This window comes from Pieris napi, chromosome 21, assembly GCF_905475465.1.
Source record: "Pieris napi chromosome 21, ilPieNapi1.2, whole genome shotgun sequence".
In the NCBI taxonomy this organism is placed as follows: Eukaryota; Metazoa; Arthropoda; class Insecta; order Lepidoptera; family Pieridae; genus Pieris; species Pieris napi.
This window is the reverse complement of record NC_062254.1, coordinates 7,353,064-7,376,709: the sequence shown is the minus strand read 5'-3', so window position 1 is coordinate 7,376,709 and position 23,646 is coordinate 7,353,064. Positions and strand designations below refer to the sequence as shown.

The 23,646-nt window shown below is 32.1% G+C and overlaps 1 protein-coding gene and 1 pseudogene across 1 annotated transcript; one reads left to right on the top strand and one right to left on the bottom strand.

Annotated features, from left to right (window-relative positions):
* Positions 1 to 1,733: 1,733 nt before the first annotated feature.
* Positions 1,734 to 4,773, top strand: LOC125060378 (annotated as a pseudogene).
* Positions 4,774 to 11,454: 6,681 nt separating this feature from the next.
* LOC125060377 (gustatory receptor for sugar taste 64f-like) lies at positions 11,455 to 22,379 on the bottom strand. Its single transcript, XM_047665258.1, has 10 exons — positions 22,258 to 22,379; positions 21,984 to 22,105; positions 20,816 to 20,995; positions 19,109 to 19,260; positions 18,351 to 18,473; positions 16,909 to 17,063; positions 15,291 to 15,338; positions 15,069 to 15,231; positions 12,369 to 12,458; positions 11,455 to 11,948 (listed from the first exon to the last, which is right to left on the bottom strand). The coding sequence occupies exons 1-10, from the start codon at positions 22,377 to 22,379 to the stop codon at positions 11,862 to 11,864; spliced, it is 1,242 nt and encodes a 413-aa protein (XP_047521214.1). The 3' UTR covers positions 11,455 to 11,861.
* Positions 22,380 to 23,646: the final 1,267 nt, after the last annotated feature.

Here is a 23,646-nt window from a genome sequence, read left to right as displayed (position 1 = left end):
TGGTTTGAAATTAATGTAAAAGCATTACGAAAGATGTTTTATAAAGCAAGTAAAGACGTTCCCCTTTATTACTCTTTTAACTACAGCATTGTTTTGTCTTCTATCAAGTTGTCTATGCTCTGATGAAAATGCAGATAATAGTTAAAACGATAGTGTAGTAGTATTGAATATATTTATTCATACAAATCACTACGACGTGACCTGAAACGCACTAACAATTTCTGCGGCCGCTAAGAATATATAGAGTTTCTCGTCCTTCTATGGGTATTCTAGCCATAGAAGGTGTAGTGTCAGACTGATCAGTCTAGTGGTTAGACTGATCAAGGATCCTCCATTAAGCTTGGAGGTTAAGAATTCTTTCTCCACATATTACGTATCAATATTATAAAGGAAAAAAAAATACTAAAGAAATTCCAAACTTATACGAATAATGATAATTTAGATTAATGTGAACAGTAATACATTAATCGTACAGGTTATACGACCAAGCCCACTACATGGAAATTATAGCTTTGCGTGTGTCCGTAATTATAGGTGCCCTCAAAATTGGCAGATACTTATCTATTGATTTTATTGTTTACAGCTTTAAACGTTATAAATATACTTCAAACTCGTCAAAGAACGTGTTTTTTTTAGAATCGATTGATATTGTTAAAGAAGTAACATTTATTATCAAAAAGTTAACAAGATTCAATAAGACGCTTACGTCAAGTCATTATATAACTTTGACAATTATTACCTGCCATAAACAAATCAATAATAGTTGTAATAAAACACACTTATAACACATTTTATATGCGCCATTTACGCGTGTCTTACGCACCCTGAATATTATTTCATGTGAGACGGATATATTTAGTTGCACACCGGCTGAATTTGTAAGAATTGCATTATTAATAATTAAAAAATGTATAGGTTGTATGTTTTGTTTATATAATGATATTATTTTAATTATTATATTAATCAGTTTTTAATTAGTTACTGTAAAAATAATAAATATATAAATAAATATTGTAGAACATTAAAGTATAAATATAATCAATTATAACTTTAATAGTAGTTTTAGTATGTAGTACAGTATAATATATAATCAAGTATTAATTGTCATTTACGGTCTTGTCTTGCATAATAAAAATCGTTTGTTTATATATATATATATATAATAGATTTAGATTATTAACCCCCCCCCTCCCCATGTAACGCGCCGTAACGTTTTTCTGTACCCAATAGTAAAACGGGTCGTGACCACCAAATGTGGTGTAACGTACTGTAAAGTCGAAAATAATATAAACAATAACGCGTAATTCAATCCCCGCCCCGCATCGTAACGTTTTATGAAAGGAACCCCCCCAAAATTCGTTACGTAATACTTGAACGCTCCCTTATTTGATTTTTTGTACTGCAGTTTCAGTTATGTCTCAAGAAATTCGCGATTACTATGTGTCAAAAAGTAAGAAATGTCGCATTAACAGCAGGGAAGAAAATTTTCGGTTCATTTTAATCAGTTTTATAACCGCGAGCTGTTCTATCGAAAACTAGCAATCGAATGATCAAATTCCTATCATAAAATTTTTATATCAACCTAATAAACTGAGAGTATTGAAGTCGTAAAATATTCGATAGTGGATGTAAGAGTGAAGGAAGTTAGTGAAGTTTATTTTTATATGTCTAAAAAATTAGTAAAAACATAAATTAAGTTGGTATAATTTTAATTAAATTTTCACCTTTGTGACGGTCCAAGCTTACGGTTTTCTAAGAGTAAGAAGAGAGATTCTGAGATTTAAACCGCATATTACCTAATAATACAGGTAGGTATTTATTTAATTTTAATTAAGTTAGGTTCCAGCTAAGTCTAGCTTGAATATTACCCTAATACATTTAAAACATAGTTGGAGATTTAATAACCGAGTAAATTAATGTAATTAAATAATTAACGAAAGCGACCGCGTTTATTCACCGGAATACATTTCATTTATATAGCTGACCGGGCAAACATCGTTTTGTCATGTATATCATTTATAATAAAAAAATAGGGATTGATCGTAGAGGGGTGAAAGTTAGGGGTTGTATGTATTTTTTAATGCTGTATCATAAAAAAATAAAAACAGAAAGAAATATCTAAAAATAAAAAAAAAATATTTAGGGGTGGACTACCCTTAACATTTAGGGGGATGAAAAATAGATGTTGTCCGATTCTCAGACATACCCAATTGCACACAAAATTTCATGAGAATCGGTCGAGCCGTTTCGGAGGAGTTTAACCACAAACACCGCGACACGAGAATTTTATATATTAGATTTACAACAGAATTATATAAAAGCTACTTCGCAAACAATTTAAAATTAAGGAATTGTTCTGTAATCTGCAATATTAAAATGACATTTTTCAACTCTTAGATATTATATTCGCTGACGTTACTCTGTTCCACTTAGAAAAATGCAGTACCTAGCTAGTGTTCTTATTTTGAATATATTCGGAGTTTTATCTTACGAGTATGAGGGCTATGGAAGGAACAATATGGCGGTTGGGAGACGGGACGTTATACCAATGAACGAAGTTAGGCGAAGGAATGTTATAATGGACAGGAACTACAGGCGAACTAAGGATATTCGTACAGACGTATATGACAGACGGTTTGAGGTAAAGTGCATTGTACAGGAATTCTATGAATGGCAGTTAAGTGCTGACGTTTGCATAGTTCGTATGATGAATGTGCTTTAGTCTAACCCAAGATTTTACCGATGTGTGACCCTAGGAATTAAGTATATATTTTAATACATACTTAATTCCAGTTAGGGTTTATTATATATACTATTTTTATTTACAATTAAGTATACAGTATTTACATTTTTCTTAACCTACAAAGTAATAATAAAAATAATTAAAAATTATTTAAAAGAAAATCAAAACAAATTTAAAAAGTTTGGTCCCTGTGGCAGTGTACCTTTAATGCTGGCAGCATTTCCTCGCTGTATTGCGATACTTATTCGTTAAGCCAGGAAAGTGCCAGCTCTGGGGAATAATTATATATTAAAATATTGAAGGGTTTTTCGTTTAACGCACGATTCTTTGAAAATACTGGTTCGAATTGCTCTTTTTATATTGAATAGTTTACTTATTGGTATAAACTCACGCTATGACAAAACGCAGGTGAGTCCAATGGACATATCAAGCTATATAGGGGAAGGTGGGGACCCTTCGTACGGTTTTCACATTTTCTTTTTTTCTTTTTCCATGAATCAATCACGTGATAGCTTAAATTTATAGTCTAACTATCTGAGATTCAAATAAAAAAATGACAAATGATTTCATCTGATGTTTCAACCATAATTATGATTTAAACTAAATCTGGAATACGTACGAATCTGCCCCATCAACGGGGCACCTTCGTACAGTGTTGGGGGTATCTTCTTACGCTGTGGGGTAGTTCAAAATTCATTTATTAGCAATGAAATTTAACACAAAAATAAAGATTTAACTTCTATTAAACAAAAATAAAATACTTTTCTTATGTAAAACAAAATTTAATTAGTTAGGTATCTTAAATTTAGAATTACATTTTTTACTCTTTGGTGTGGATTAGAACTTCTTATTTTCGGGTGTGGCAGTATAAATTCGTGGTTTTCCTGGCCGTCATCGTCATTTTGTTTGTTTTATTACTTCTTACAGAATGCGAATATGGTCGAAATGCCTCTGGTGACAAAACTGACTTCGAAGGAACTACTATTTGATGGATTGGTAAATTATTCACAGCATCTGGTTCACAAGCATCAAAATCAACCTTAGTCAAGATGCCTTAACAGTAGTGTAATATGTAGAAAGTCGAAAACTTAATTTGTATGAAAAAGACAGTTCGCGTCGACAAATTTTTATACAAATTTAGTTGTACAATTCGTTCAAATGTGCCCCATCTAGTGCTGTCCGAATGTACCCCACTAACTGAATAATAACAAAATATAACTTATTTTAATATTAATAGGAAAACGTCATAAATTAAGTATTGGAGACGTATCTTAAGTATATTTTGCTAGTTACTGATAGAAGACTCTACACGAAAACTTATTTTATCTACGGTAACAAGATATAAAAACATAGATCAAAAAATTACTTACCGAGCGCGAAAACACGTCCATGCCTGTAAGTTCACTCTCATCGGTGCGAATTTTACGAAACTTCGTTGATGTATAGTTGGTACCTCGACTCATGCACACATACAAAAGCAAGACTGTACTTTGTTTCGTTCAAGTTTTATTTTGACTGTATGAATGTGCCCCGCGTACGAAGGGTAACGATCTTCCCCTACATATATATATATATATACTATATAGCTTTAAACCGTGTCCAGTTTGTGTTTCCACCACACCAACTTATTTTCTATTTAAAATCATGTATATAATAAATAAAAAATTAGATCTATGACATATCTTGATGAAACCAGTTTTAAAAGTCCGGTAAAGAAGCTCACTTTGTTTCCTTACATTTCGTGTTTGAATTTAGATAAAGGCTCTATGTTGATATCGTTTTAATTAAACAGATCATAATTACAGGAAGCCCAGTGGAGAGAAGCGAGAGCCACAGATGACAGGGATCGTTTGGACCGACTTCACCGGGAACTGAGGTGGCTAACTATTAACAGTAACGAACTGGGTATTGGATATTAATAAGTCTAATTGGTTGCCATGGCAACGCAGTTCAGTCAAATATTATATTCTATTTAGAATCAAAAGTCAATTTGTTGCCACGGCGTCGTTATAATTTAATAAATGATTGATAAATAATTTATTGTTCAGATTTTTGGGTCCTGGAGGCGAGAATTGGGAGTTGCAATTAACAATTATTTAATAAACGATCTTTTTCACTAACTGATACTAATAGCACAAAAATTTACTCCTTTAACAATACATCCTTTTATTATAAAATAAAAATTCATTTTCCCTAAAAGATATCAAAGGAAAATTAGTAAATATTTTTCGCAAAATAAACAGCTACTGTTCGCTAAGACAATAATGGCCGCTTTTACAATTTATGACCACCGAATTCTTCGTTTCAAAAATATATGAGAGGGTAATAAACGCAGTTTATATTAAGTACATAAATAGGGCTAATTTGTAGAAACATTTAAATGAATAAAGTTTGTTTATATCCTAGCTTTCATTTAAATTTCCGCAAATACTTAGGGCAATTACCTAAGCCAATTTCACTGATCACTTCTTTTTATAGCCAAGTAAAGGGCAATCATTCTGTTACTTTTAGAACGTAGACTTTGCCAGGATTCAAATCTATGATTTTCGAGAATAATGTGTCGTACATTAAACAGTGGTACTCGCAAAAAGAAAATTAATCCAAAGAGGACAGGTTTTATATACATGTAAATAAATAATCGCCAGAACTCGCGTCTTTTTCCACAGACTAACAAACTCTCAATATTATAATTTATGAAACGTCAGTTTTGACACATGACAGATAATTCACAATTTAAAAGAAGTATAATTATTTTATTAGATACCATAATCATTTTGAGATTTGTTTCCGCTATATAAACACAAAACAAAAAGATATAAGAAAGTTATAAACGCGAAAGCTATATGTTTGATTACACAATCATACTTTAAAAAAAATCAGTCAATGCGCCTATATTGGTTCTAAAATAAATGCGATTGATTAATGTTCCAACCTTATTTATCTATTCCATGGTCAAACCTAGGACTTAGTATTTATATTAATATTGCAAGGAGTCGTGTAACAATTTTAATAAGGGATAACTGCGTAATTGCTCATTAGGAATGAAAATTAATGGAGAATTTAAGCGCCCAATTACTTTAATTAAACGTTGTTCAAATTACTGTGAAACATACCTTGTTTATATACGAAAAAATACACTTTATATTGTAGATAAAAGCGTTGGTTTTCATAAATATATGAAACGTATCAAACAATATTTGCAGACCTCAGTTAAAATAACAAACACGTGAGGAAAACATTTGCGAATCAACACTAATACACTACTGACGGCCAGTAAACGTTTACTATCATACAACTTCACTTTTAACCCATTAAAATCATATTTGATATCGTATCAAAGAATTATACTGGGTTCTGCGATTTTAACCGTATTAATTCGGTCGTAGCGGCATATTCTATGCAATACAGACATTTTTCAATTGAAACCAAACTGTGATAAACTTTCAAAGAGGGCACTTTTTTCATAGACTTCCCTTCTTTTGATCATTGTAACTATTATCTATGTTACTCGCTAATGTGAGCTTTATATAGACGAAAGAGTTATTAAAATCGGTTCAGTCGTTTTAGAGTTTGTCCATTACCAACAAAGCTTTTAATATATGTAAGTATCGATATATGTTTGTTCGTTATAATATGTTTAATTTATCTTAAAAAAAATGAACCGACTCCAAAATGCACTTGCATTACCAAATTAAATGATAATTAATTTATACAGGGTGGTCAAAAAGTCGTGGATCAAACGCAAATAGGGGATAGATGAGGTCAGCTGCAAAAATTGTTCTACGGGAGGTCTCGAAGCTTTGCTCGTAATAATAATAAATATAGGTAATAAAAGTAGATTAATTCGTCATTTGACACCTCAATCTGTGTGGTTAGGCCATGGACGGAAGAGCTATGCTTGAGCATACACAATCATTTATTGGTTTATTTTTAATTAAAAATTAAAATTAAAAAATATAGCAAGTCCATCCAATAGTCATTTAGTTCATTAGTCATTAGATATTATTTCAGTAGAACCTCGATAAGGAAACCTCCAAAAGTCCAAAAAATATCTTGTTCCTTTTCCTTCAAGCCTTAAAAACATTACTCGAAATCTTAACACTCTATTATTAGAATTAATTAATGAGAGAGCCGTTTTGTACATATTATTATTATTGTTACAAATTAATTAATTTGTAACAATTATTTCTTAGTATAAGTTCTAAAAATTAAGGTTTTTTTTTGTTAGTGTTCTAGTATTTGTATTTGTATAGCCCCTTTTAGGGTAAAAGCCTCTTCATATTTTTCCATTTTCTTTCTCTTGAGCAACATTCATACAGTTTTTTCCAGCTAGTTCTATTACGTCATAACTTCTTTTGTAGTCCTATACATCTCTAGTAGGTTCAGTCCATTGTTTCAAGTGGTGCATCTTTTATTATATTATCATATTTTGGTTTTGGTATATATTATCCCTTTATAACTGGAAAACTTTAATTGGTATCATGAATATAGCAATGTTTTATCTACAACCCTTTTACGATAATTTGAAACTTATTCCGTCTTTAGTTCGAAGATACATTATATACTGTATGATAAATACCTCTAAAAGTTCGATCAAAGTTAAAATCCTCCATAAGTTGAATTTTTTAGCGTCTCCCTTGCGGTTCTATTGTATATATTTTTTAATGTTGTGGCCTAAGGTTATCTGTTTAATGCATTTTCTGCTTTTATAGTCTACGTATCAAATATTTCATAGAAAGCGTTAGTTTATGAGAATATTAACACGTGATGTTGAATTGCCTTTATATAGATAAACACTTTCAAAGTTTATTATGCTATAAACTTGAATGATGTTTTATTAGTTTGTTGACTACTTTGCGGTCTTGATCGTGTACCCCTTTCAAAGAGCATCAATAGTATGAAATATTTTCCAAAATCAAAAGAATATATTCATGAAGTAGTTTGGAGGTTAAGGCTTCTTTAATATAAGAAATGAGCGTACCAATTCTTAAAAGGGCAGCAACGCATTCGCGAGCCATTCGCATTGAGTGTCCAAGGGTGGGCGATATCACTTAACTTCAGATGAACCTCCTGCCCGTTTTCCCCCTGTTCCATAAAAAAATATAAATGAATTGATTGTAAAATTGCGTCAATAAATGGTTTATCTAATAAACTGTTCGAATTGCATAACTTGAACCTGTTTTGTCAATATTTATATTTTGCCAACGAAATAAAATTAAAAATAGCTTAGAAATTTTGTTGAATTAAAATATGTAAAAAGAAATGTATATTATCTAAAAAAATATATAAATGTTATCGTGATTGTGCATCAATAAACTTTTACCGAATGTGTAGTTAATTTAAAGTTAATTTTGCATTGGCTCAGTGCACAAAGCCTTAAAATCTTCCAATTTTGTTGCCACAATGCCACAGATGCTTGTTGCCGCACGTACTTGTAGCTTAGTACTTCCGTACTAGCGAGAAATACGTATAATAAAGCTCTTGTAAAATTGTCTTTTAGTTTCAACCTTATGTTATATATGTACTAACTGCCCCCGCGAACTTCATTTCTCCTTGATGTGATTTTACTTCGCCTACCTTTTTAGTACATACCAACATGGAACATATTGCTATGCTACCCCAGAGGCTGTTCGGTTTTACGGAATGAAAACTTTCTGTCAATTTTTCTCTATATAAAGCTCAGAATTCAAGTCATAAGTTTCTAAGTTACAAATGAAAATAGGGGTTGAGCGTAGATTGGTGAAAATTTTGTATTATTTAATTCCGCATAATAGTATTTATTGGGGTGGACACCCCTTATCACATAGGGGTTTGAAAGATAGATAGTAGCCGATTCTCAGACTTACTGAATATGCATAAAAAAATTCATAAGTATCGGTTGAGCCATTTCAGAGGAGTATGGGAACGAACATTGAACACGTGAATTTTATATATGTTTGTAAAATTATTTGAGTATAGTTTTTGAAAGTATAAAAAAAAACATTTTCTACTATGCTAGTATAGCGGTCGCTGGCTAATAGTATATATAGCAAAATTTTATAGAACTGGATGACACTTTTTGGGTCGTTGAGCCAGTGGAGTGAGTGAGTAAAATTATGTACCTTAAAATACAACATTATACAATTTTAATTATGCTTTTTCAAAATGTTAGAATATAATACAAAATAATGAGGTCATAAATTAGTTTCATTGTCATAATAAACTTTAAACTAAATAAGATCTCTTAGGTGGCGAACAGTATGCTAAAAGATTTAAGAGAAACAAAAACGCGTCAGTATTGTAGAATTCATGAGTAATAAATCAATAAATAAACTGTATCCGATACCCAAAAGTTATTTAAAAGATTCTATACAACTTTCCAAAACATTACCTAGAAAGTACATTATTTGGCGAGCCCCCACAAGTTAGTCTTATCTCCAAGATTTATGTTAAGGTACAAAAGAGAAACGAAACAATGTGCGAAATCTGCATTTCCAATAAACACAAGTTAAATTAAATTCTGGCAGTCTAGTCAGATAATATTAAAAATAATCGTCATCTTTTTAATATCCTATATTTTGTATTTTGTTGAAGAAGATTGGGAGATAATTGCTCATTTATAAAATATAATGTTTGTGTATCTTTTGTATAGATGGATGAATGTTTCAAGGAATAAATGAAGCTTAATTATTGTTATTATATTTTTCAAATTCAGGAAAAAATTACGTATTAAGCAATTTCATCGAAAACAGTGGTAAAACATAATATACAACAGTTTCTACTTTTCATAGTAAATAAATTATTAATACTTTATTGGATAATTAAATATTTGACAGATTCATCTTTACAAATAAAAATGAATCGCTAAATATATTGATAAGTGCAAATCTCGAAGACGGTTGGAGCTATTTAGTATATTTATTTATTCCTTGAACTCTGAAAAATGTTTTTATGAAAATACATTTTTTTTGAAAAAGCTAGTTCTTCTGAAGTTGTGAAGGAAATAGTTTAGGTTTACATATAAAGGTATGCGGATTATAATATAATATCTTCTTGCGAATCTTCAATTCAGTTAAAATATAATTGAATTGTATCTTGAAAGGCCGGCAACGCACTTGCGAGTCTTCTGGAGTGTCCATGGGCGGCGGTATCACTTAACATCAGGTGAGCCTCCTGCCCGTTTGCCTCCTATTACATTAAAAAAAAGGAATTAGAGGACCACGAAAACAATCAATGTATCATACAACCTCCATTAGGACAAATCTCGTAATGTTTTATATAGCTTTCAAAAGCTAATTTTCACCCCAAAGCTCGAATATATTATCATTAAGATAAAACAAAACACAAAGTGGACAGTGAAAAGGGCTCAAATGGACTTTATAAAGTAGCACAAAAGTTAAAACCGTAACACATTTACTCCGAGAAAGGCAATTTTGTTTTTCATTTCGAATACAAGAGAAATAGCGTTTAGTTTTCGCCATTTTTCTAAACGTGATGTACTTGGACGCCTCAACCAGCCGTGAGATTATATTAAATTAAATTGTTATCAAAAGAATATTTAGTAATGTATGTTATAGTGGATATTTAAAAAACATTACAAGTTATTTTTAGCAGGTTATTTCTGACATGCTATATAGAGAGATACACAGATAATAGGTGGACCTTAAATACAACTCTATGGAAAGGACCAAGAGAAAGAAGGAGAAGAGGTCGCCCAAAAAAAAGGTGGATAGAAGAAGCGGTAGCAGGAAACGAATGGAGAAAGAGAGCCATAGACAGAGTCAGTTGGAAAAAGCTGGAGGAGGCCTTTACCCGTGAAGGGGTTCCGATCGACGGTACTGACTGAAGCTAGAATATAAAATGTTTAAAACTGTAACATAATCTAAAGGCCGATTTACATTATCTTAGTGTTTAGGAGAGTGCTTTAGTACAACTTGAAAGGCAAGTTTTTTAGCGTAGCGTTTACTAAAGCTAGTAGCGTTTACATGTTTCAACTAAAGTACTATCCTAAAGCACTCTCCTAAACACTAATGATAATGTAAATCGGCCTTAAGCTGTGTATTATAATTTGTTTTCATGTCATGATTTGAAAATAAACGGGTTTTATTATTATTATTATTGTTTCTGACATGGACCATGGATGTTTTGTATACAGTTTCGCTGTATACTTCACGAAGACACAATATTATACATGAAATTATAAATTTCCTATGGATTGAATTCGTGTAAGTATTATATATGTATGCTGTGCACCAATAGACTTTCTATGTGCGCATTTAAATACTCGCTCCTACGGTGAAGAAACCGGCATACTTTACACACAAAACATCGGCGTGTGTCAGACACAGAAGGTTGATCAAGTGTTTATTAAAAAAAAACAAAACAGTACAGCCCTGCAATTCTGTAACTCACTTCACAACTCACACAGCGGTTTTCGCATCGGCGGTCGCTCTCAAATCAGTCGTGAAGCAGTTATTTTATGATTTGGCATTCCGAAAAGGTGGGAGCTTGTACTTTATTGTTTATCAGATAAACGTGACAAAACGATTTCACTATTTGTGGCTATTGTGTGATTCGATTAGTGATACACTCGCAGGACTTCGATACACACATGAATATTTATTAAATAAAACATGAGTTTGAAACATCCGATAGATCACTTATCGCCTATAATCTATATCTTAAACCAAAATATAATATTTTCGTTCCAACACGTCGACACGTTCCAACACACATATTGTTTATTAATTTACACTTCGTTGCAATTACATCACAATAAAAAGAATTAAGCATTAAAGAAGGCAATGGACAGCCTTATCGCTTTCGAGCTATCTCTTTCAGGCAACCGTTGTAAGGAAAACAGTTAAGTAAGATAAGCGTAAGAGCTTTAAGATAGATAAGATTACTTAAACTTAATGAATGGAACTAAAGTTAGTCATATTATTATACTCCGTGCCTAAAAAACTGTCTTAAATCTACAAAATGAAACATTAATGATAAGTCTATAAATAAATCAATATAATCTTACACAAGTATAAAATATTATGTCACAAGTTGTTATCTTAAAATTAAGATCTAATGTGGGTTTAATTATACTTATTATTTTCTAATATTTATTCAATGTTTAACAGCAGTATATTCATATATTCTGTTTAGTAGTTAGAACAGTCGGCTTTATCCCAAATTGTAGCAGTACCAGCTCGTATGTAACTATTGTTCCAGCAATCTGCAGATACGATATATAATTACTTAAAACATAACATACAATGACGTAAAAGATTTTTATACACCTTTATAGCTAACACAGTATGTATTAAACGCTGTTAAAATAACTAAATATATTCTAAGTTACAGGAGTTACTTAAGGTAACAAAAAAACAACAACAAAAAACAACAAATACAACATTTTATAGAGAATTTTTTGACTATATTCTGCGTCGCGTAACTTGTCAAATCATGTTGGCAGGTTTATCAAATCAGTCCAATTGCGTTTTAAGTAAAATTTTCTATCTCTCTTCATCAGTGTGTTAACACAATACAATAGAAAAAGACGAAAGCAGCAGCGTCATCTAGTATTTATGAATAAGCGGAATAATTTAAAGTATGTGTGTTAAAATATAGATAATCATAAATTGTAAATCCTCACTGTCAAAACCAATCCCCGTTTCACTTGAAAGAAGCGAAGACCACTCAAGGCTACCGATTCTCCATGGACCTGATCAAGGAACCTTTGAACCTAAAATAATAATAATAATTTAATATTTGGGGAAGTTATCAAACTAGTTGATCACATGGGATTTCCGTAGATTATCTTGCCCAACTTGGATACGTTTCTTCCACGTTCAAAGGGATTTAATTAATTCTAATAATGTACTACTCAAGGCTGTACACGGAGGCTAATTATTATTGCGACTGGCCATGTTCACAACAAACATTTGTTTATTTATTCACAAAATTGTATCGACATATATATAAAATAAATCAGTGGAGTTACATCTTTTTAGGCCTCAGATTTCTGTATCTGTTTTATGATCATTTGTCAACCTAATAGCCAAGTAGGTGATCAGCTTCCTGTGCCTTACACACGCTGTCAACTTTTTGGGTTTAACGGTTTCCTTCTATGTTTTCCTTCACCGTTCGAGAGAATGTTAAATGCGCACATAGAAAGAAAGTCCATTGGTGCACAGCCGGGGATCGAACCTATGACCTCAGGGATGAGAGTCGCACGCTAAAAACATAGTTCAACACACACGTCGCATAGACATATACACAAAGATCTCTTGTAACCTATTTCAAAAACAGATTTTTAGGACAGAAGACTGGAGTGTCCGAGGCACGATTTTGATTTGTATATATTTTATTTCTAAATAATTATTACGGTCATTTTTTTTAGTTCTATTAGTATTGTAGGCTGTCACCGTTAAATTGTAAACACCGTTAGATTGTAATCTATCTCGCGAGATTGTAAACTGTCGAAAGATTGTGAACCTCAACAAACTGCTTACAATTTAACGTATTATTATTCGGTAGATTGTAATCTTTCGAAGTGAAACCGTCAAATTGTGAAACGGATCGCACCTCGCGCGCTGATTGGTTGAACAGAATATGCCCCGCGCCACCATATTTGTTTGTAAATTGAAAAATTAATGAAATTTTCTTTCATTTCATTTCTAAAACTAACTTAGTTATCATTCAAACTTCTTTGGTCAATCACAGATTAATTTTACTTCCCAACAATTTCATATAACTAATTCTAAAGCTGTGAGGTACTTTCAGCACGACATCAATTTAAAATCATCAAAACAATCAATTTACATTCGACAACAAACGAATTAACAAACAAATATGGGTGCGCGGGGCATATTCCGTCCAATCAGCGCGCGAGGTGCGATCCGTTTCACAATTTGACGGTTTCACTTCGAAAGATTACAATCTACCGAATAATAATACGTTAAATTGTAAGCAGTACGCTGAGGTTCACAATCTTTCGACAGTTTATAATCTCGCGAGATAGATTACAATCTAATGGTGGTTACAATTTTACGTTAACATAGCCACACCTACAAACTGCGACCAACCCTGAAACGCGCAAACGAAGTTGTTTCATTATATAACTTCTAGAACTAAGCCACTGGGGAGTTCCAGTCGGTGGCCAACCAGGCTCTAGAAGATAAACTACTTCTTATATTGAAATTGTATTCGTTTTTACAACAAACTCCCAAGCGAAATTAGATAATTATCCCTAAATAAATTCAAAGCTCTCGTTAAACGTAATCTAATCAATAAAGCTTTTTATAAATTTGACGAATATTTAAATGATTCTTGGGATTGATTTGCTCCAGTTCAAACTTTATGACTCAAAACTTAGTGATTAAAAAGATTGGCGGAAAGTATCTTGCCAGTTCTTCTTGTCTATGCCCTTGACTTGCGAACTGGTAGTAGGTAAATGTAAATTTAGAATTAATTTAACTTCCTTTTTGACGTTCATAAGTGTACTTGTTTACCTATATGAATAAAGTTATTTTGAGTTTGAGTTTGGTTAGTTAGAGGACCTTTAGGTTGAAAGATAAGCACCATCCTTCCTCCTTAGTATTAAAAAATGAAATAAAATATAACTCTACTGAGTTTAAGAATATAAAGGTTAGTGATTCTACCGAAATAGCGTGCGGCACATTTGTATACAAACATTTGGTACAAAACAAAAGACGAACACATATCGCGTTTGGCTTCTGTCTCCACCGGCAATGCTGTGTGTAACTTTTATGCGCGCATGTTGCATACTTGTTTACGAACTTGTTCACTGAGAAGATTTTCTGCCAACAGTTACTAATATGGACAGACAGGAAAACGTTGTGCTGAATAATTACTCTTGATCATTCAAAAAATTACTTGGCAAAGTGCGCGCACAATTAAATGAGTTCGCTTACCAAAGCTACCAAGCTGCCTTGCGATTCTGTAACTCACTTTTCGAACTCTGAAAGCGGTTTTCATTTTCATTTCGGTTGGCATTCTGATTAGGAGGGAGCTTGTTGTTTATCGTTTATCAGAATGCCAATGAAATCGTAAAATGACTGCTTTACGACTGATTTGAGAGCGTCCGCCGCTGTGAAAACCACTTTCAGAGTTCGAAAAGTGAGTTACAGAATCACAAGGCAGAAGCAAAACTGCGTTCGCAAACAAACGCGTGTGTACGCGTCGAGACAAGTCCACTTTTTGTACCGTGTGCGCGCACACATGTGCACAGTTGTGCGCTAAAATACTCGCGCACAATTTGTTATTGTACGCGTGAGTGGGTTGACCAAAAGTTATTAAACTATAATACTGAAGTACATAGTTTGTTCCTTACCTCAGTACAGTACATAGAAGGTGGAATTTCATACAAAGCAAACGCTGGCTCTTTGCTTGCAGAATAAACTCTTGCCGCTATCAACGACACAGCTAGTGACCGCATAACAAGGAACATGAAGGAATACATAAAATACACTGCTTGTTCGTAACCTTTGAGGGGCCTGCAAGTTGTTAAAAAATCAATGTATTGTAAATTATGCGACATGTCAGTAGACCTTACCTCTCATCGTGGCCAATATTGCATGATGGTAACGCTTTTATGCCGTCCCTGAAATATAATTAAATTTTAAATTTTCAGAATGCATTAACTAATTAATTTTGAAATTTAGTAATTTTAAATGTATGTAAAATTTTAAATTGTTTAATTTTCGGAATAGGTATTCATTTACAATCATTTAACATACATTATTATTATTAAGGCAACGGGCGGCCTTATCGCTAACGAGCGATCTCTTCCAGGCTATCCTAGTAAGAGAAACAACTAAAAGTAAAGTGCAAAAAGTGCATAACTAAGTAAAAAATTACCAGAAACAATGTATGTCTACATTGTTACTGATATTTTTTTAACTAATTACCAAACTATTATCTAATAAATAATAGTTAAAAAAAACTAAAAAACACGCTTTTAAAGCGCATCAAACTAAAAAGTAAAAGCGTGTTTTTTAGTTTTTTTAAACTATTATTTATTTTTTATTTTTTTCATTTTTTTTCGGATTATTGCATTGTCATCGATCTTTGACAGGTGCGCAAAATTTGAATAAAATCTGTCCGTTTAAAGTGGGTCAAAATCGAGTCCGAAGGAGTCGGTTACATACATACATACAGGTGAAGCTAATATAAAGCGTGTAAAAAAAGCTAAAAGCTAAACTTCAACAAAAATAATCACGAATTACAATTAACGGTAGGTTTTTAGAGTCTGTTCGAAGACATTTCTGAACCTACTAAATTTTTTATCACTATTTATTTTATAAGGTGGCATGTACATTACGCTGTTCAACCAATTTTACACTAAAATCAGTTTATAAGATACCATATAAAGCGCTAATATACATTTAATATGCATTTATACGTGTTCAACTGTATTTTCTCAACCCTTTGGTATCTTTGAACCCTTAAGTTTATATTCCATGAATATTGTTCACTTGTATTAGCTAAGCAGTAAAAATGCTTTGTGAAAATAACAAGCCACTTGATAAAAAATATTGTATCCTCTTTTTTGTGTATTTTTTAATCAAATGAGTGAGTGTTCAAATATTTATCTTGCAGTCTCGCTTTTAAAGTTAATTAATATAATATTATAATTTGTTAGCAGCTTCATAAAAATATAATTCCAAGTGCAAACTGTATTTAAAGAGTCTGAGTTGTGAGTTACATAATATATTGAAATAAAATAGTTGAAAATCTATATAAATAAAAATCAATCGTAAAATATGTTTCTAAGCGCAAAATTTGTTACTAGACCAATTCGAATAATTTTTTAATTATTTATTGGACTCTGGTAAGGTAGGTTTTTATGAAAAAACACGTTTAAAAATATTTAATATTAATAATATGTTAATTATAGAACATAAGATACATGAATCACTTATTCCACGTCATTAAATTTGAATTTGTAGGCATCCCTACTCATCGGCAAAGAAGACAGAGGGTGTAGGCCGAGAGAAAAAGCTGGCGTAAAAAACTCTCGGTACTCTTTTAAAATAGCAAATCATCAAACAACACTTTTTTTAAAACAAATATCGCAAATTAAAGAAATATCACACGTAAAATTTTTAGGTTAGTTTAAAAAAAACTACATTTACTGTGCTACAGTTAAGCGTTTGCGAGTTAATACTTACGCAAGAGTATTTAATAATTGTAAACAAATAAAAAATAAATTATTTGCAAACGATATGAAAATGATTCCGCCTATTACGTCGTCCAATCGTCGGACTAGGCTCGTCGCTCTGTTGTACTCCTCTCTCATGTTACGCCAAAAGCCATTCGGTATAAACTGCAAAAAAATATATTACAACTAGCGCAAACTTCATATATTTGTTTATAGACCAAGTTGGTAACAAGCTGAATCCGAAGGTTTTAAGCACAACACCAATGTTATCTTTAAATCAATACATTCTGGTACAGTAGGACATCCGCGTGTCTTAGCCTCAAATGAAAGGTCGTGACTTAGATCAGTGATACTCCTGTGCATCAAAAAGTATTACGCTAAACCACATGATGTGTCAGGCACAGATGGCCTCTTGTATAGAAGACTGAACTGCAGCAAAATTGATGACTGGTCGTACTTGAATTCGTGTATGCGGTGATGTTAATTATTTCGACTATGTGTTTGCGTGTTGTTCCCACGAGAATGTAAGTACATGCTCCTATTTCACCATGCCTCCTGCTGATAGAGGACAAGTCTTTGTTTTTGATTTATGTTTTTATTATTAATTACTTAAGATGTCATGGTGTAATGGTTGCAACTCCTTACAAACGTTGTGTAAAAAAAACATGGCGATTAAAAAGGGTAGCGGAGAGTTTATTGCCAGTTCTTCTCTTCCGTTCTACGCCCTTGATTTGAGAGCACTAAATATAAAATTAGAAGCACTAATATGTATTTATTTACTGACGAGTCATAAGTGTACAATGTGTTACCAATATGATTAAATGATTTTTGAACAAAAAGAAGAATTAATCAGACCCATAAATGTGGCTAACCCATGCCCGAGTAGGGGGTTATCGTCATACATATACATATCGTCAAAAGATTCTATAACGAACAAAAAAATCTTTATTTATATAATACTAGCAGACCGGCCAAGCGTTGCTGTGGCTAAGGTTTTTGTTATATTACATAGTAGTAAACTATTCAAGGGAAACGGTAGGAAAACACCAGTCATGGGGACCACCATGCTTTTTTGGTGGTTATGCCATTAAATTGTAGCTTATGTGAAACGTTGGTACTTTCAACACAGCGCCATCTGTTAGAATTGTGACTATCAAATAATAAACAAATATTTTGCAATAAAATAATATTGCGGGTATAAATTGCGATGTAAGCTATTCTATCTTTTAAGTTGGATCAAAGTACACACGGTGTGCAAATTTGATTGATATCGGTTCGGTAGTTTAGGAGTCCATAGCGGACAAACAACGTGACACGTAATTTATATATATTAAGATTTTAATTTTCAATAATCTTCATGAGCCGAATTGCTGCTGCAAAATTGATGATTTTGGATTACAATATTGTGTGTTTTTTAATACTATTATCAAGTTATATATTTACATACATTACCTTGCCTTTAGCTTCCAATATCTTCCTATTAACTTGTTCTAATCGTGATGTCAAGTAAATACTCACGCAGATGACAAATAAATTAGCGAAATTCCAATTAAATGTACATTGTATATTTATGAACTGAAAGATTGTATTTAATATTAATTAAAGATTGTTAATAATAAAATGTCGGCCTTCTGGCTTAAACGTGCGTTTCCCAACTCTGAGTCGTGCAATAGGCTTTAACGCAATGTGTTTCTTGTCAGTAATGTTTTTTTCACACAAATTAACAGGTCATACAAAAAATATCATGAAGAAAAAGGCTTTAGATCCAGAAATATAATATAACTAGCTGACCTGGCAAACGTCGTTTTGCCATGTATATCATTCATAATAAAAAATAGGGGTTGATCGTAGAGGGGTGAAAATTGTATGTATTTTTTAATGCTGTATCATAAAACAATTTTTCTTTTAATTTTATCTAAAACTAAAAAAATAATAATTTAGGGGTGGACTACCCTTAATATGCGGAAAAATAGACGTTGTCCGATTCTCAGACATACCCAATATGCACACAAAATTTCATGAGAATCGGTCAAGCCGTTTTGGAGGAGTTTAACTACAAACACCGCGACACGAGAATTTTATATATTAGATAATGTCTATGGAAAAAAATTATAAAAGAAACACATGCCATGTGAGTTCAAGTCCCATATAGGGTTATAGTGCTACAGAAATTTTATTATTAACAGAACATTCGTGTTAAATTTGATTACCTGTACCAATATCCCTAAGTAGGTCTTGTATTCAATAACCGTAAAAATCCAGGGGAAGCTATGCATAATAAATCCACCATAAGTGTCCAATTTTGGGTTTGGGCAGTCCATTGCATATATAACTTTAGAGAAATCGGCTAGAACATGTTCCACTGAAATTATTATAATTAATACGATAAATGGAGTTGATATAAACAAAAAAAATGTATGTCCTAAGTTCATCGCTTCATATTTTTAATGCATTTTACACGATATTTAAGTTTGGTAATGTATTAAGCATTATATTTTAAAACAATTTTATTTTATTTAATTGTCTAACAAAATAGTCCGTTTTGTTGAAACGATAAATATATCAATATTTCAACGAGAAGTCGTCCCAAAATGAACTGCTCTAACGACGAAATAATAAACAAAAAAATAAATTAAACCCTTTTTATTTTTTAATTATACAATCATAATAATTTATACAATCCAAAGCTAACTAAGATAAAGTTAAAAGTTTGAAACTCTCTCTCTTAATCTTTCGCACTATAGCTCTCTCCCAACTCTCGCTCCATCTCATTCTCTCTCTCGATCTTTCTCACTTGCTTGCTCCCTACTCTCGCTCCATGAGCTCCGCTCGCTATGCTTCATGCTACGATCAGCCTTTCTCACTCTCTCTCAATCGGTCTCAATCGCTCTCTCCCTTGTCTTCGACAAAAACGCTGCACATCTTCGTGACGGTAATATTATTATTATTATTGCGTTTCTTCCTTCAAATCACTACGCATTTATGACGATGCATGTTTGTTTCAAAAATACACTATAAATACATCCAATGCAAGAGTCTGTATCGACACGTCGCAACCTATATCCAGGCCAGTTAATTCTGGGACCCAGGTGGTCTATTAAATTGAGTAGGTTTAGAAAAAAAATTAAACCTTTATAAATGTAGACACATTACAGTGATACGCTGAGATTTACTCAAAGAGGCGTGGAATTTTCACGTTTGCTGTTTGGTTTAATAAGCCAGGCTTAACGGAGCATTGCTTTGCTACGCAGCATATCGTAGCAACATTGCGTAGCATATTGTCAAAATCACGTAGCATGAACGTAATGTCACATTGCATCTAATATTGCTTATCTGTATGTTTTAATAGTTGAAGAATTTTAAGCAATATAAGTCCTTTGTAGATAAAAATACAATCATAATTTAATAAAAGGATCTTGGATTGTTTGTTGAAAGAATGTTTTTTAATTAAGTCTAATATTTTATTTTATTTTGATTTCTTTTTTAGATGATGAACAATCATGCGTAAATATAATTCAGAGTTATTTGGGAAGAATCTCACGCAAAAATATGTTTAAAATTTGTATAAAAATTCACAGTGAACCTGTTATTTTGTATTTCCAATTAACTTAAAACAAGAACAAGTTACAATGTTCTTATTAAATATATAAATCATATATATCGGAGCAATATTATTTATTAGTGACTGAACTTACTATTATTACATACTATTAAATAGTCTGTTAATTTGTAGATCTATTAATATTGGCAAAACAAATACACCACTTAAAACTTTTTAAGTAATTTAACGTTGATATTATTAAATTACAATTACAATGGCTGATACTAACGCCATTGCTCTGACATATACTCGTTTATACATTATTTTTAATTGTATCTACTATTTAAAAATAAGAAACTAATATTAAAAAACTCACCTAAAGCCAATGTCAAAACAATGATACATGACAAATTACATTTTGTTACGAATGCTCCATCAATGTTTGGGTATATTGTCTCAACTTTAGTGATATAATTCATCAATTTGGGCCATTTGGTAGCAGCACGAAAGAATAAAATTGATGTAATACAATTCGAACTTCCAAATACCATTGAGGCTGAAATATATTAAAAGCTAGTTGTTCTAGAAGTGTTTGATTGCCTAGAAGATACCAAAAACTATTTTGGTATCTTGAACTATCAAAAGGAATATGTCAACTGTCTTTATTCGTTGAAAGACGAGATTTTAACTAACATAAAATTAGTTTGCGAGGCGAAACTAACAAAAAACTGTAACTTTACTGTATTGGTTCTTAAATTTAAGTTACACATCTATAACGAATATAAGTAATACCTATTGTACATTCTCGGAAAATTATTTATTATTTTATGAATGTATGAAAAAGTAAAGGGGTCGTTCTACAAGTGAGCGTTTTTAAGACAGTTTTTGTGGAATAAGCTGCCCACTGATTTAAGAACCAATTCGACTAAGGGTTTTCAAGAAAACAGCGTACCAATTCTTAAAAGGCCGGCAACGCACTCGTCAGCCCGCTGGCAATGAGAGTGTAGCGGTATCACTAAACATCAGATGAGCCTCCTCTCCCCAGTTTTATATAATATAAAAAACTTTACTACCTAAAGTAACATTTCAGAATTTATTGGAATGCGCTTTTAAGTTAGGTGTAGGTAAGTTGTTAGATTACATAATTCCCTCTTAGTTGCTCTATAACATCACTTATCGTTGGTATTATTAAGTAAACAGTATACTAAATTAAAATTTAAATATATGAAGTTTATTTGCGTGATAATAAATTATTATTAATAACCATTGGTAATGTAACGATTGGTTATTATTAACTAACGTCTTGTTTTAAACTAAATACTGCAAATAATCAGAGTATTGGTGATTAAAATGTACGAAGCGGATGGTATGGATTTGATTTGTTCGTTTGACGTTTTTTATCTACAAATTACAGATTTTAAATAATTTATATAATATCATGAACTGATGTATTATTGTGTATCACTATTAATAATAGGAATTTCAACTTCTGGGGTAATTCTCTTCGATGTAAATATTATTTATAATTATTATAAATTAATTACTTATTGAATGAAGGGATGTATCTGAATACATTACTATGTAAGTTGTACAGAGTAAAAATACCACAACTTGTCCTACAATTGTCAAGATACTGTAGATACTACGAACTGATATATATGAAAACCTGCAAAAAAACATTTATAAGTACAACTTCAAATTCAATTTCTTAATAAAACTTTTTTATAGGAAGTAAACGAAGAAGAAAAACCTCAATTTCGTATCAATTAACTATATCTAGTGCATACAAATTAAAATTCAAGATATATAACAATTTACCTCACTCTTTTTGTATCAATATTAGTGATTCCAAGCACGGGGTTCAATCCAAAAAATTGGCCAATTAAAATTGTTAACTTCATCGCATTTTGGAAGGTTGGCCTTTCTCTTATAATATCCATATTTCTATATTTTTGCACAAAACAAAAACTTTAATATTAAATTAGTAAAAATCGATAAAGAACAAATTAACAGATATAGGGGAAGATGAGAGAAATTGGAGGCGGCCCTTTTACCGTTAAAGGTTATACCATAAGAAATCGTTTCAGTTACAATTAACCCGATAATTACTATGATGATAAGCCGGCAACTTAATCGTGAGCCATTTGGCAGTGTTAGTCCTCATGAGCGGTATCACTTAACATTGATTCTCAGTACATTTACAGTTGGAGACAAATTATGAGATTATGAGCTCACACCGATGGCATGTTTTCGGAAATATATTTTGTTCAAAGTTTTTGAACTTATTTGATAGATATCTATCGACAGTTATATCTATCTAGAGATCGCAAAAAATCTCCCCCGAAAGGGTTACAACATTTCTTTACGCCTTTAGTACACCTACGCGTTCGTATGCGGCTGCGAGTCTTTGCGAAATAATTGCGGTAGCGAAATATCTGCGGAACGTTAGTACACTGCAGTTTTTTCGCAAGGAAATGTCATTGTAGCTTTCGTGGGCTGTAGGTGCAGACGTCGTTTCAGAATGTCATCTGAGTCGTCCTAATCAAATCAAATTCAATAATAATTCAATATTTTCGGCTTCCATTGTGCGAAATTCTGTCCTCACCGACAGAACGCGTGGTGACGCCTTGCGATGCGAAACTCCACTAGCGAAACGGCTGCGTCTGTGTAAAGGCCGATTTACATTATCATTAGTGTTTAGGAGAGTGCTTTAGGATAGTACTTTAGTTGAAACATGTAAACGCTACTTGCTTTAGTAAACGCTACGCTAAAGAACTTGCCTTTCAAGTTGTACTAAAGCACTCTCCTAAACACTAAGATAATGTAAATCGGCCTTTACAGCCATTTCGCAGTTACTTGCGAAACAATACCGACAAGGACGCAACTATTTCATCTAGCTATATGTTAGAGCGAGACAAAACACATGCGAAACGTTGCCATACAACTTACAGTTTTTTCGTCGTTTCGCTACCGCATGCGATTGCGTAGGTGTACTAAAGGCGTTAATAATAATAATAATAATTTTTATTAATCAGACAAATACAGTCCATTGATTGATTAGTAAGTTAGTAACAATAGTTTCTTAAGATCTATGTTAGTAGAATTATGTAGAAATAAGAAAAAAGTAGTTAAATAAAAACTATCAGGTACAAAGCCCTGCGGAGATGTCGGAGCAGTGTCGTTAATGGTCAAGCTAAATCGTAAACG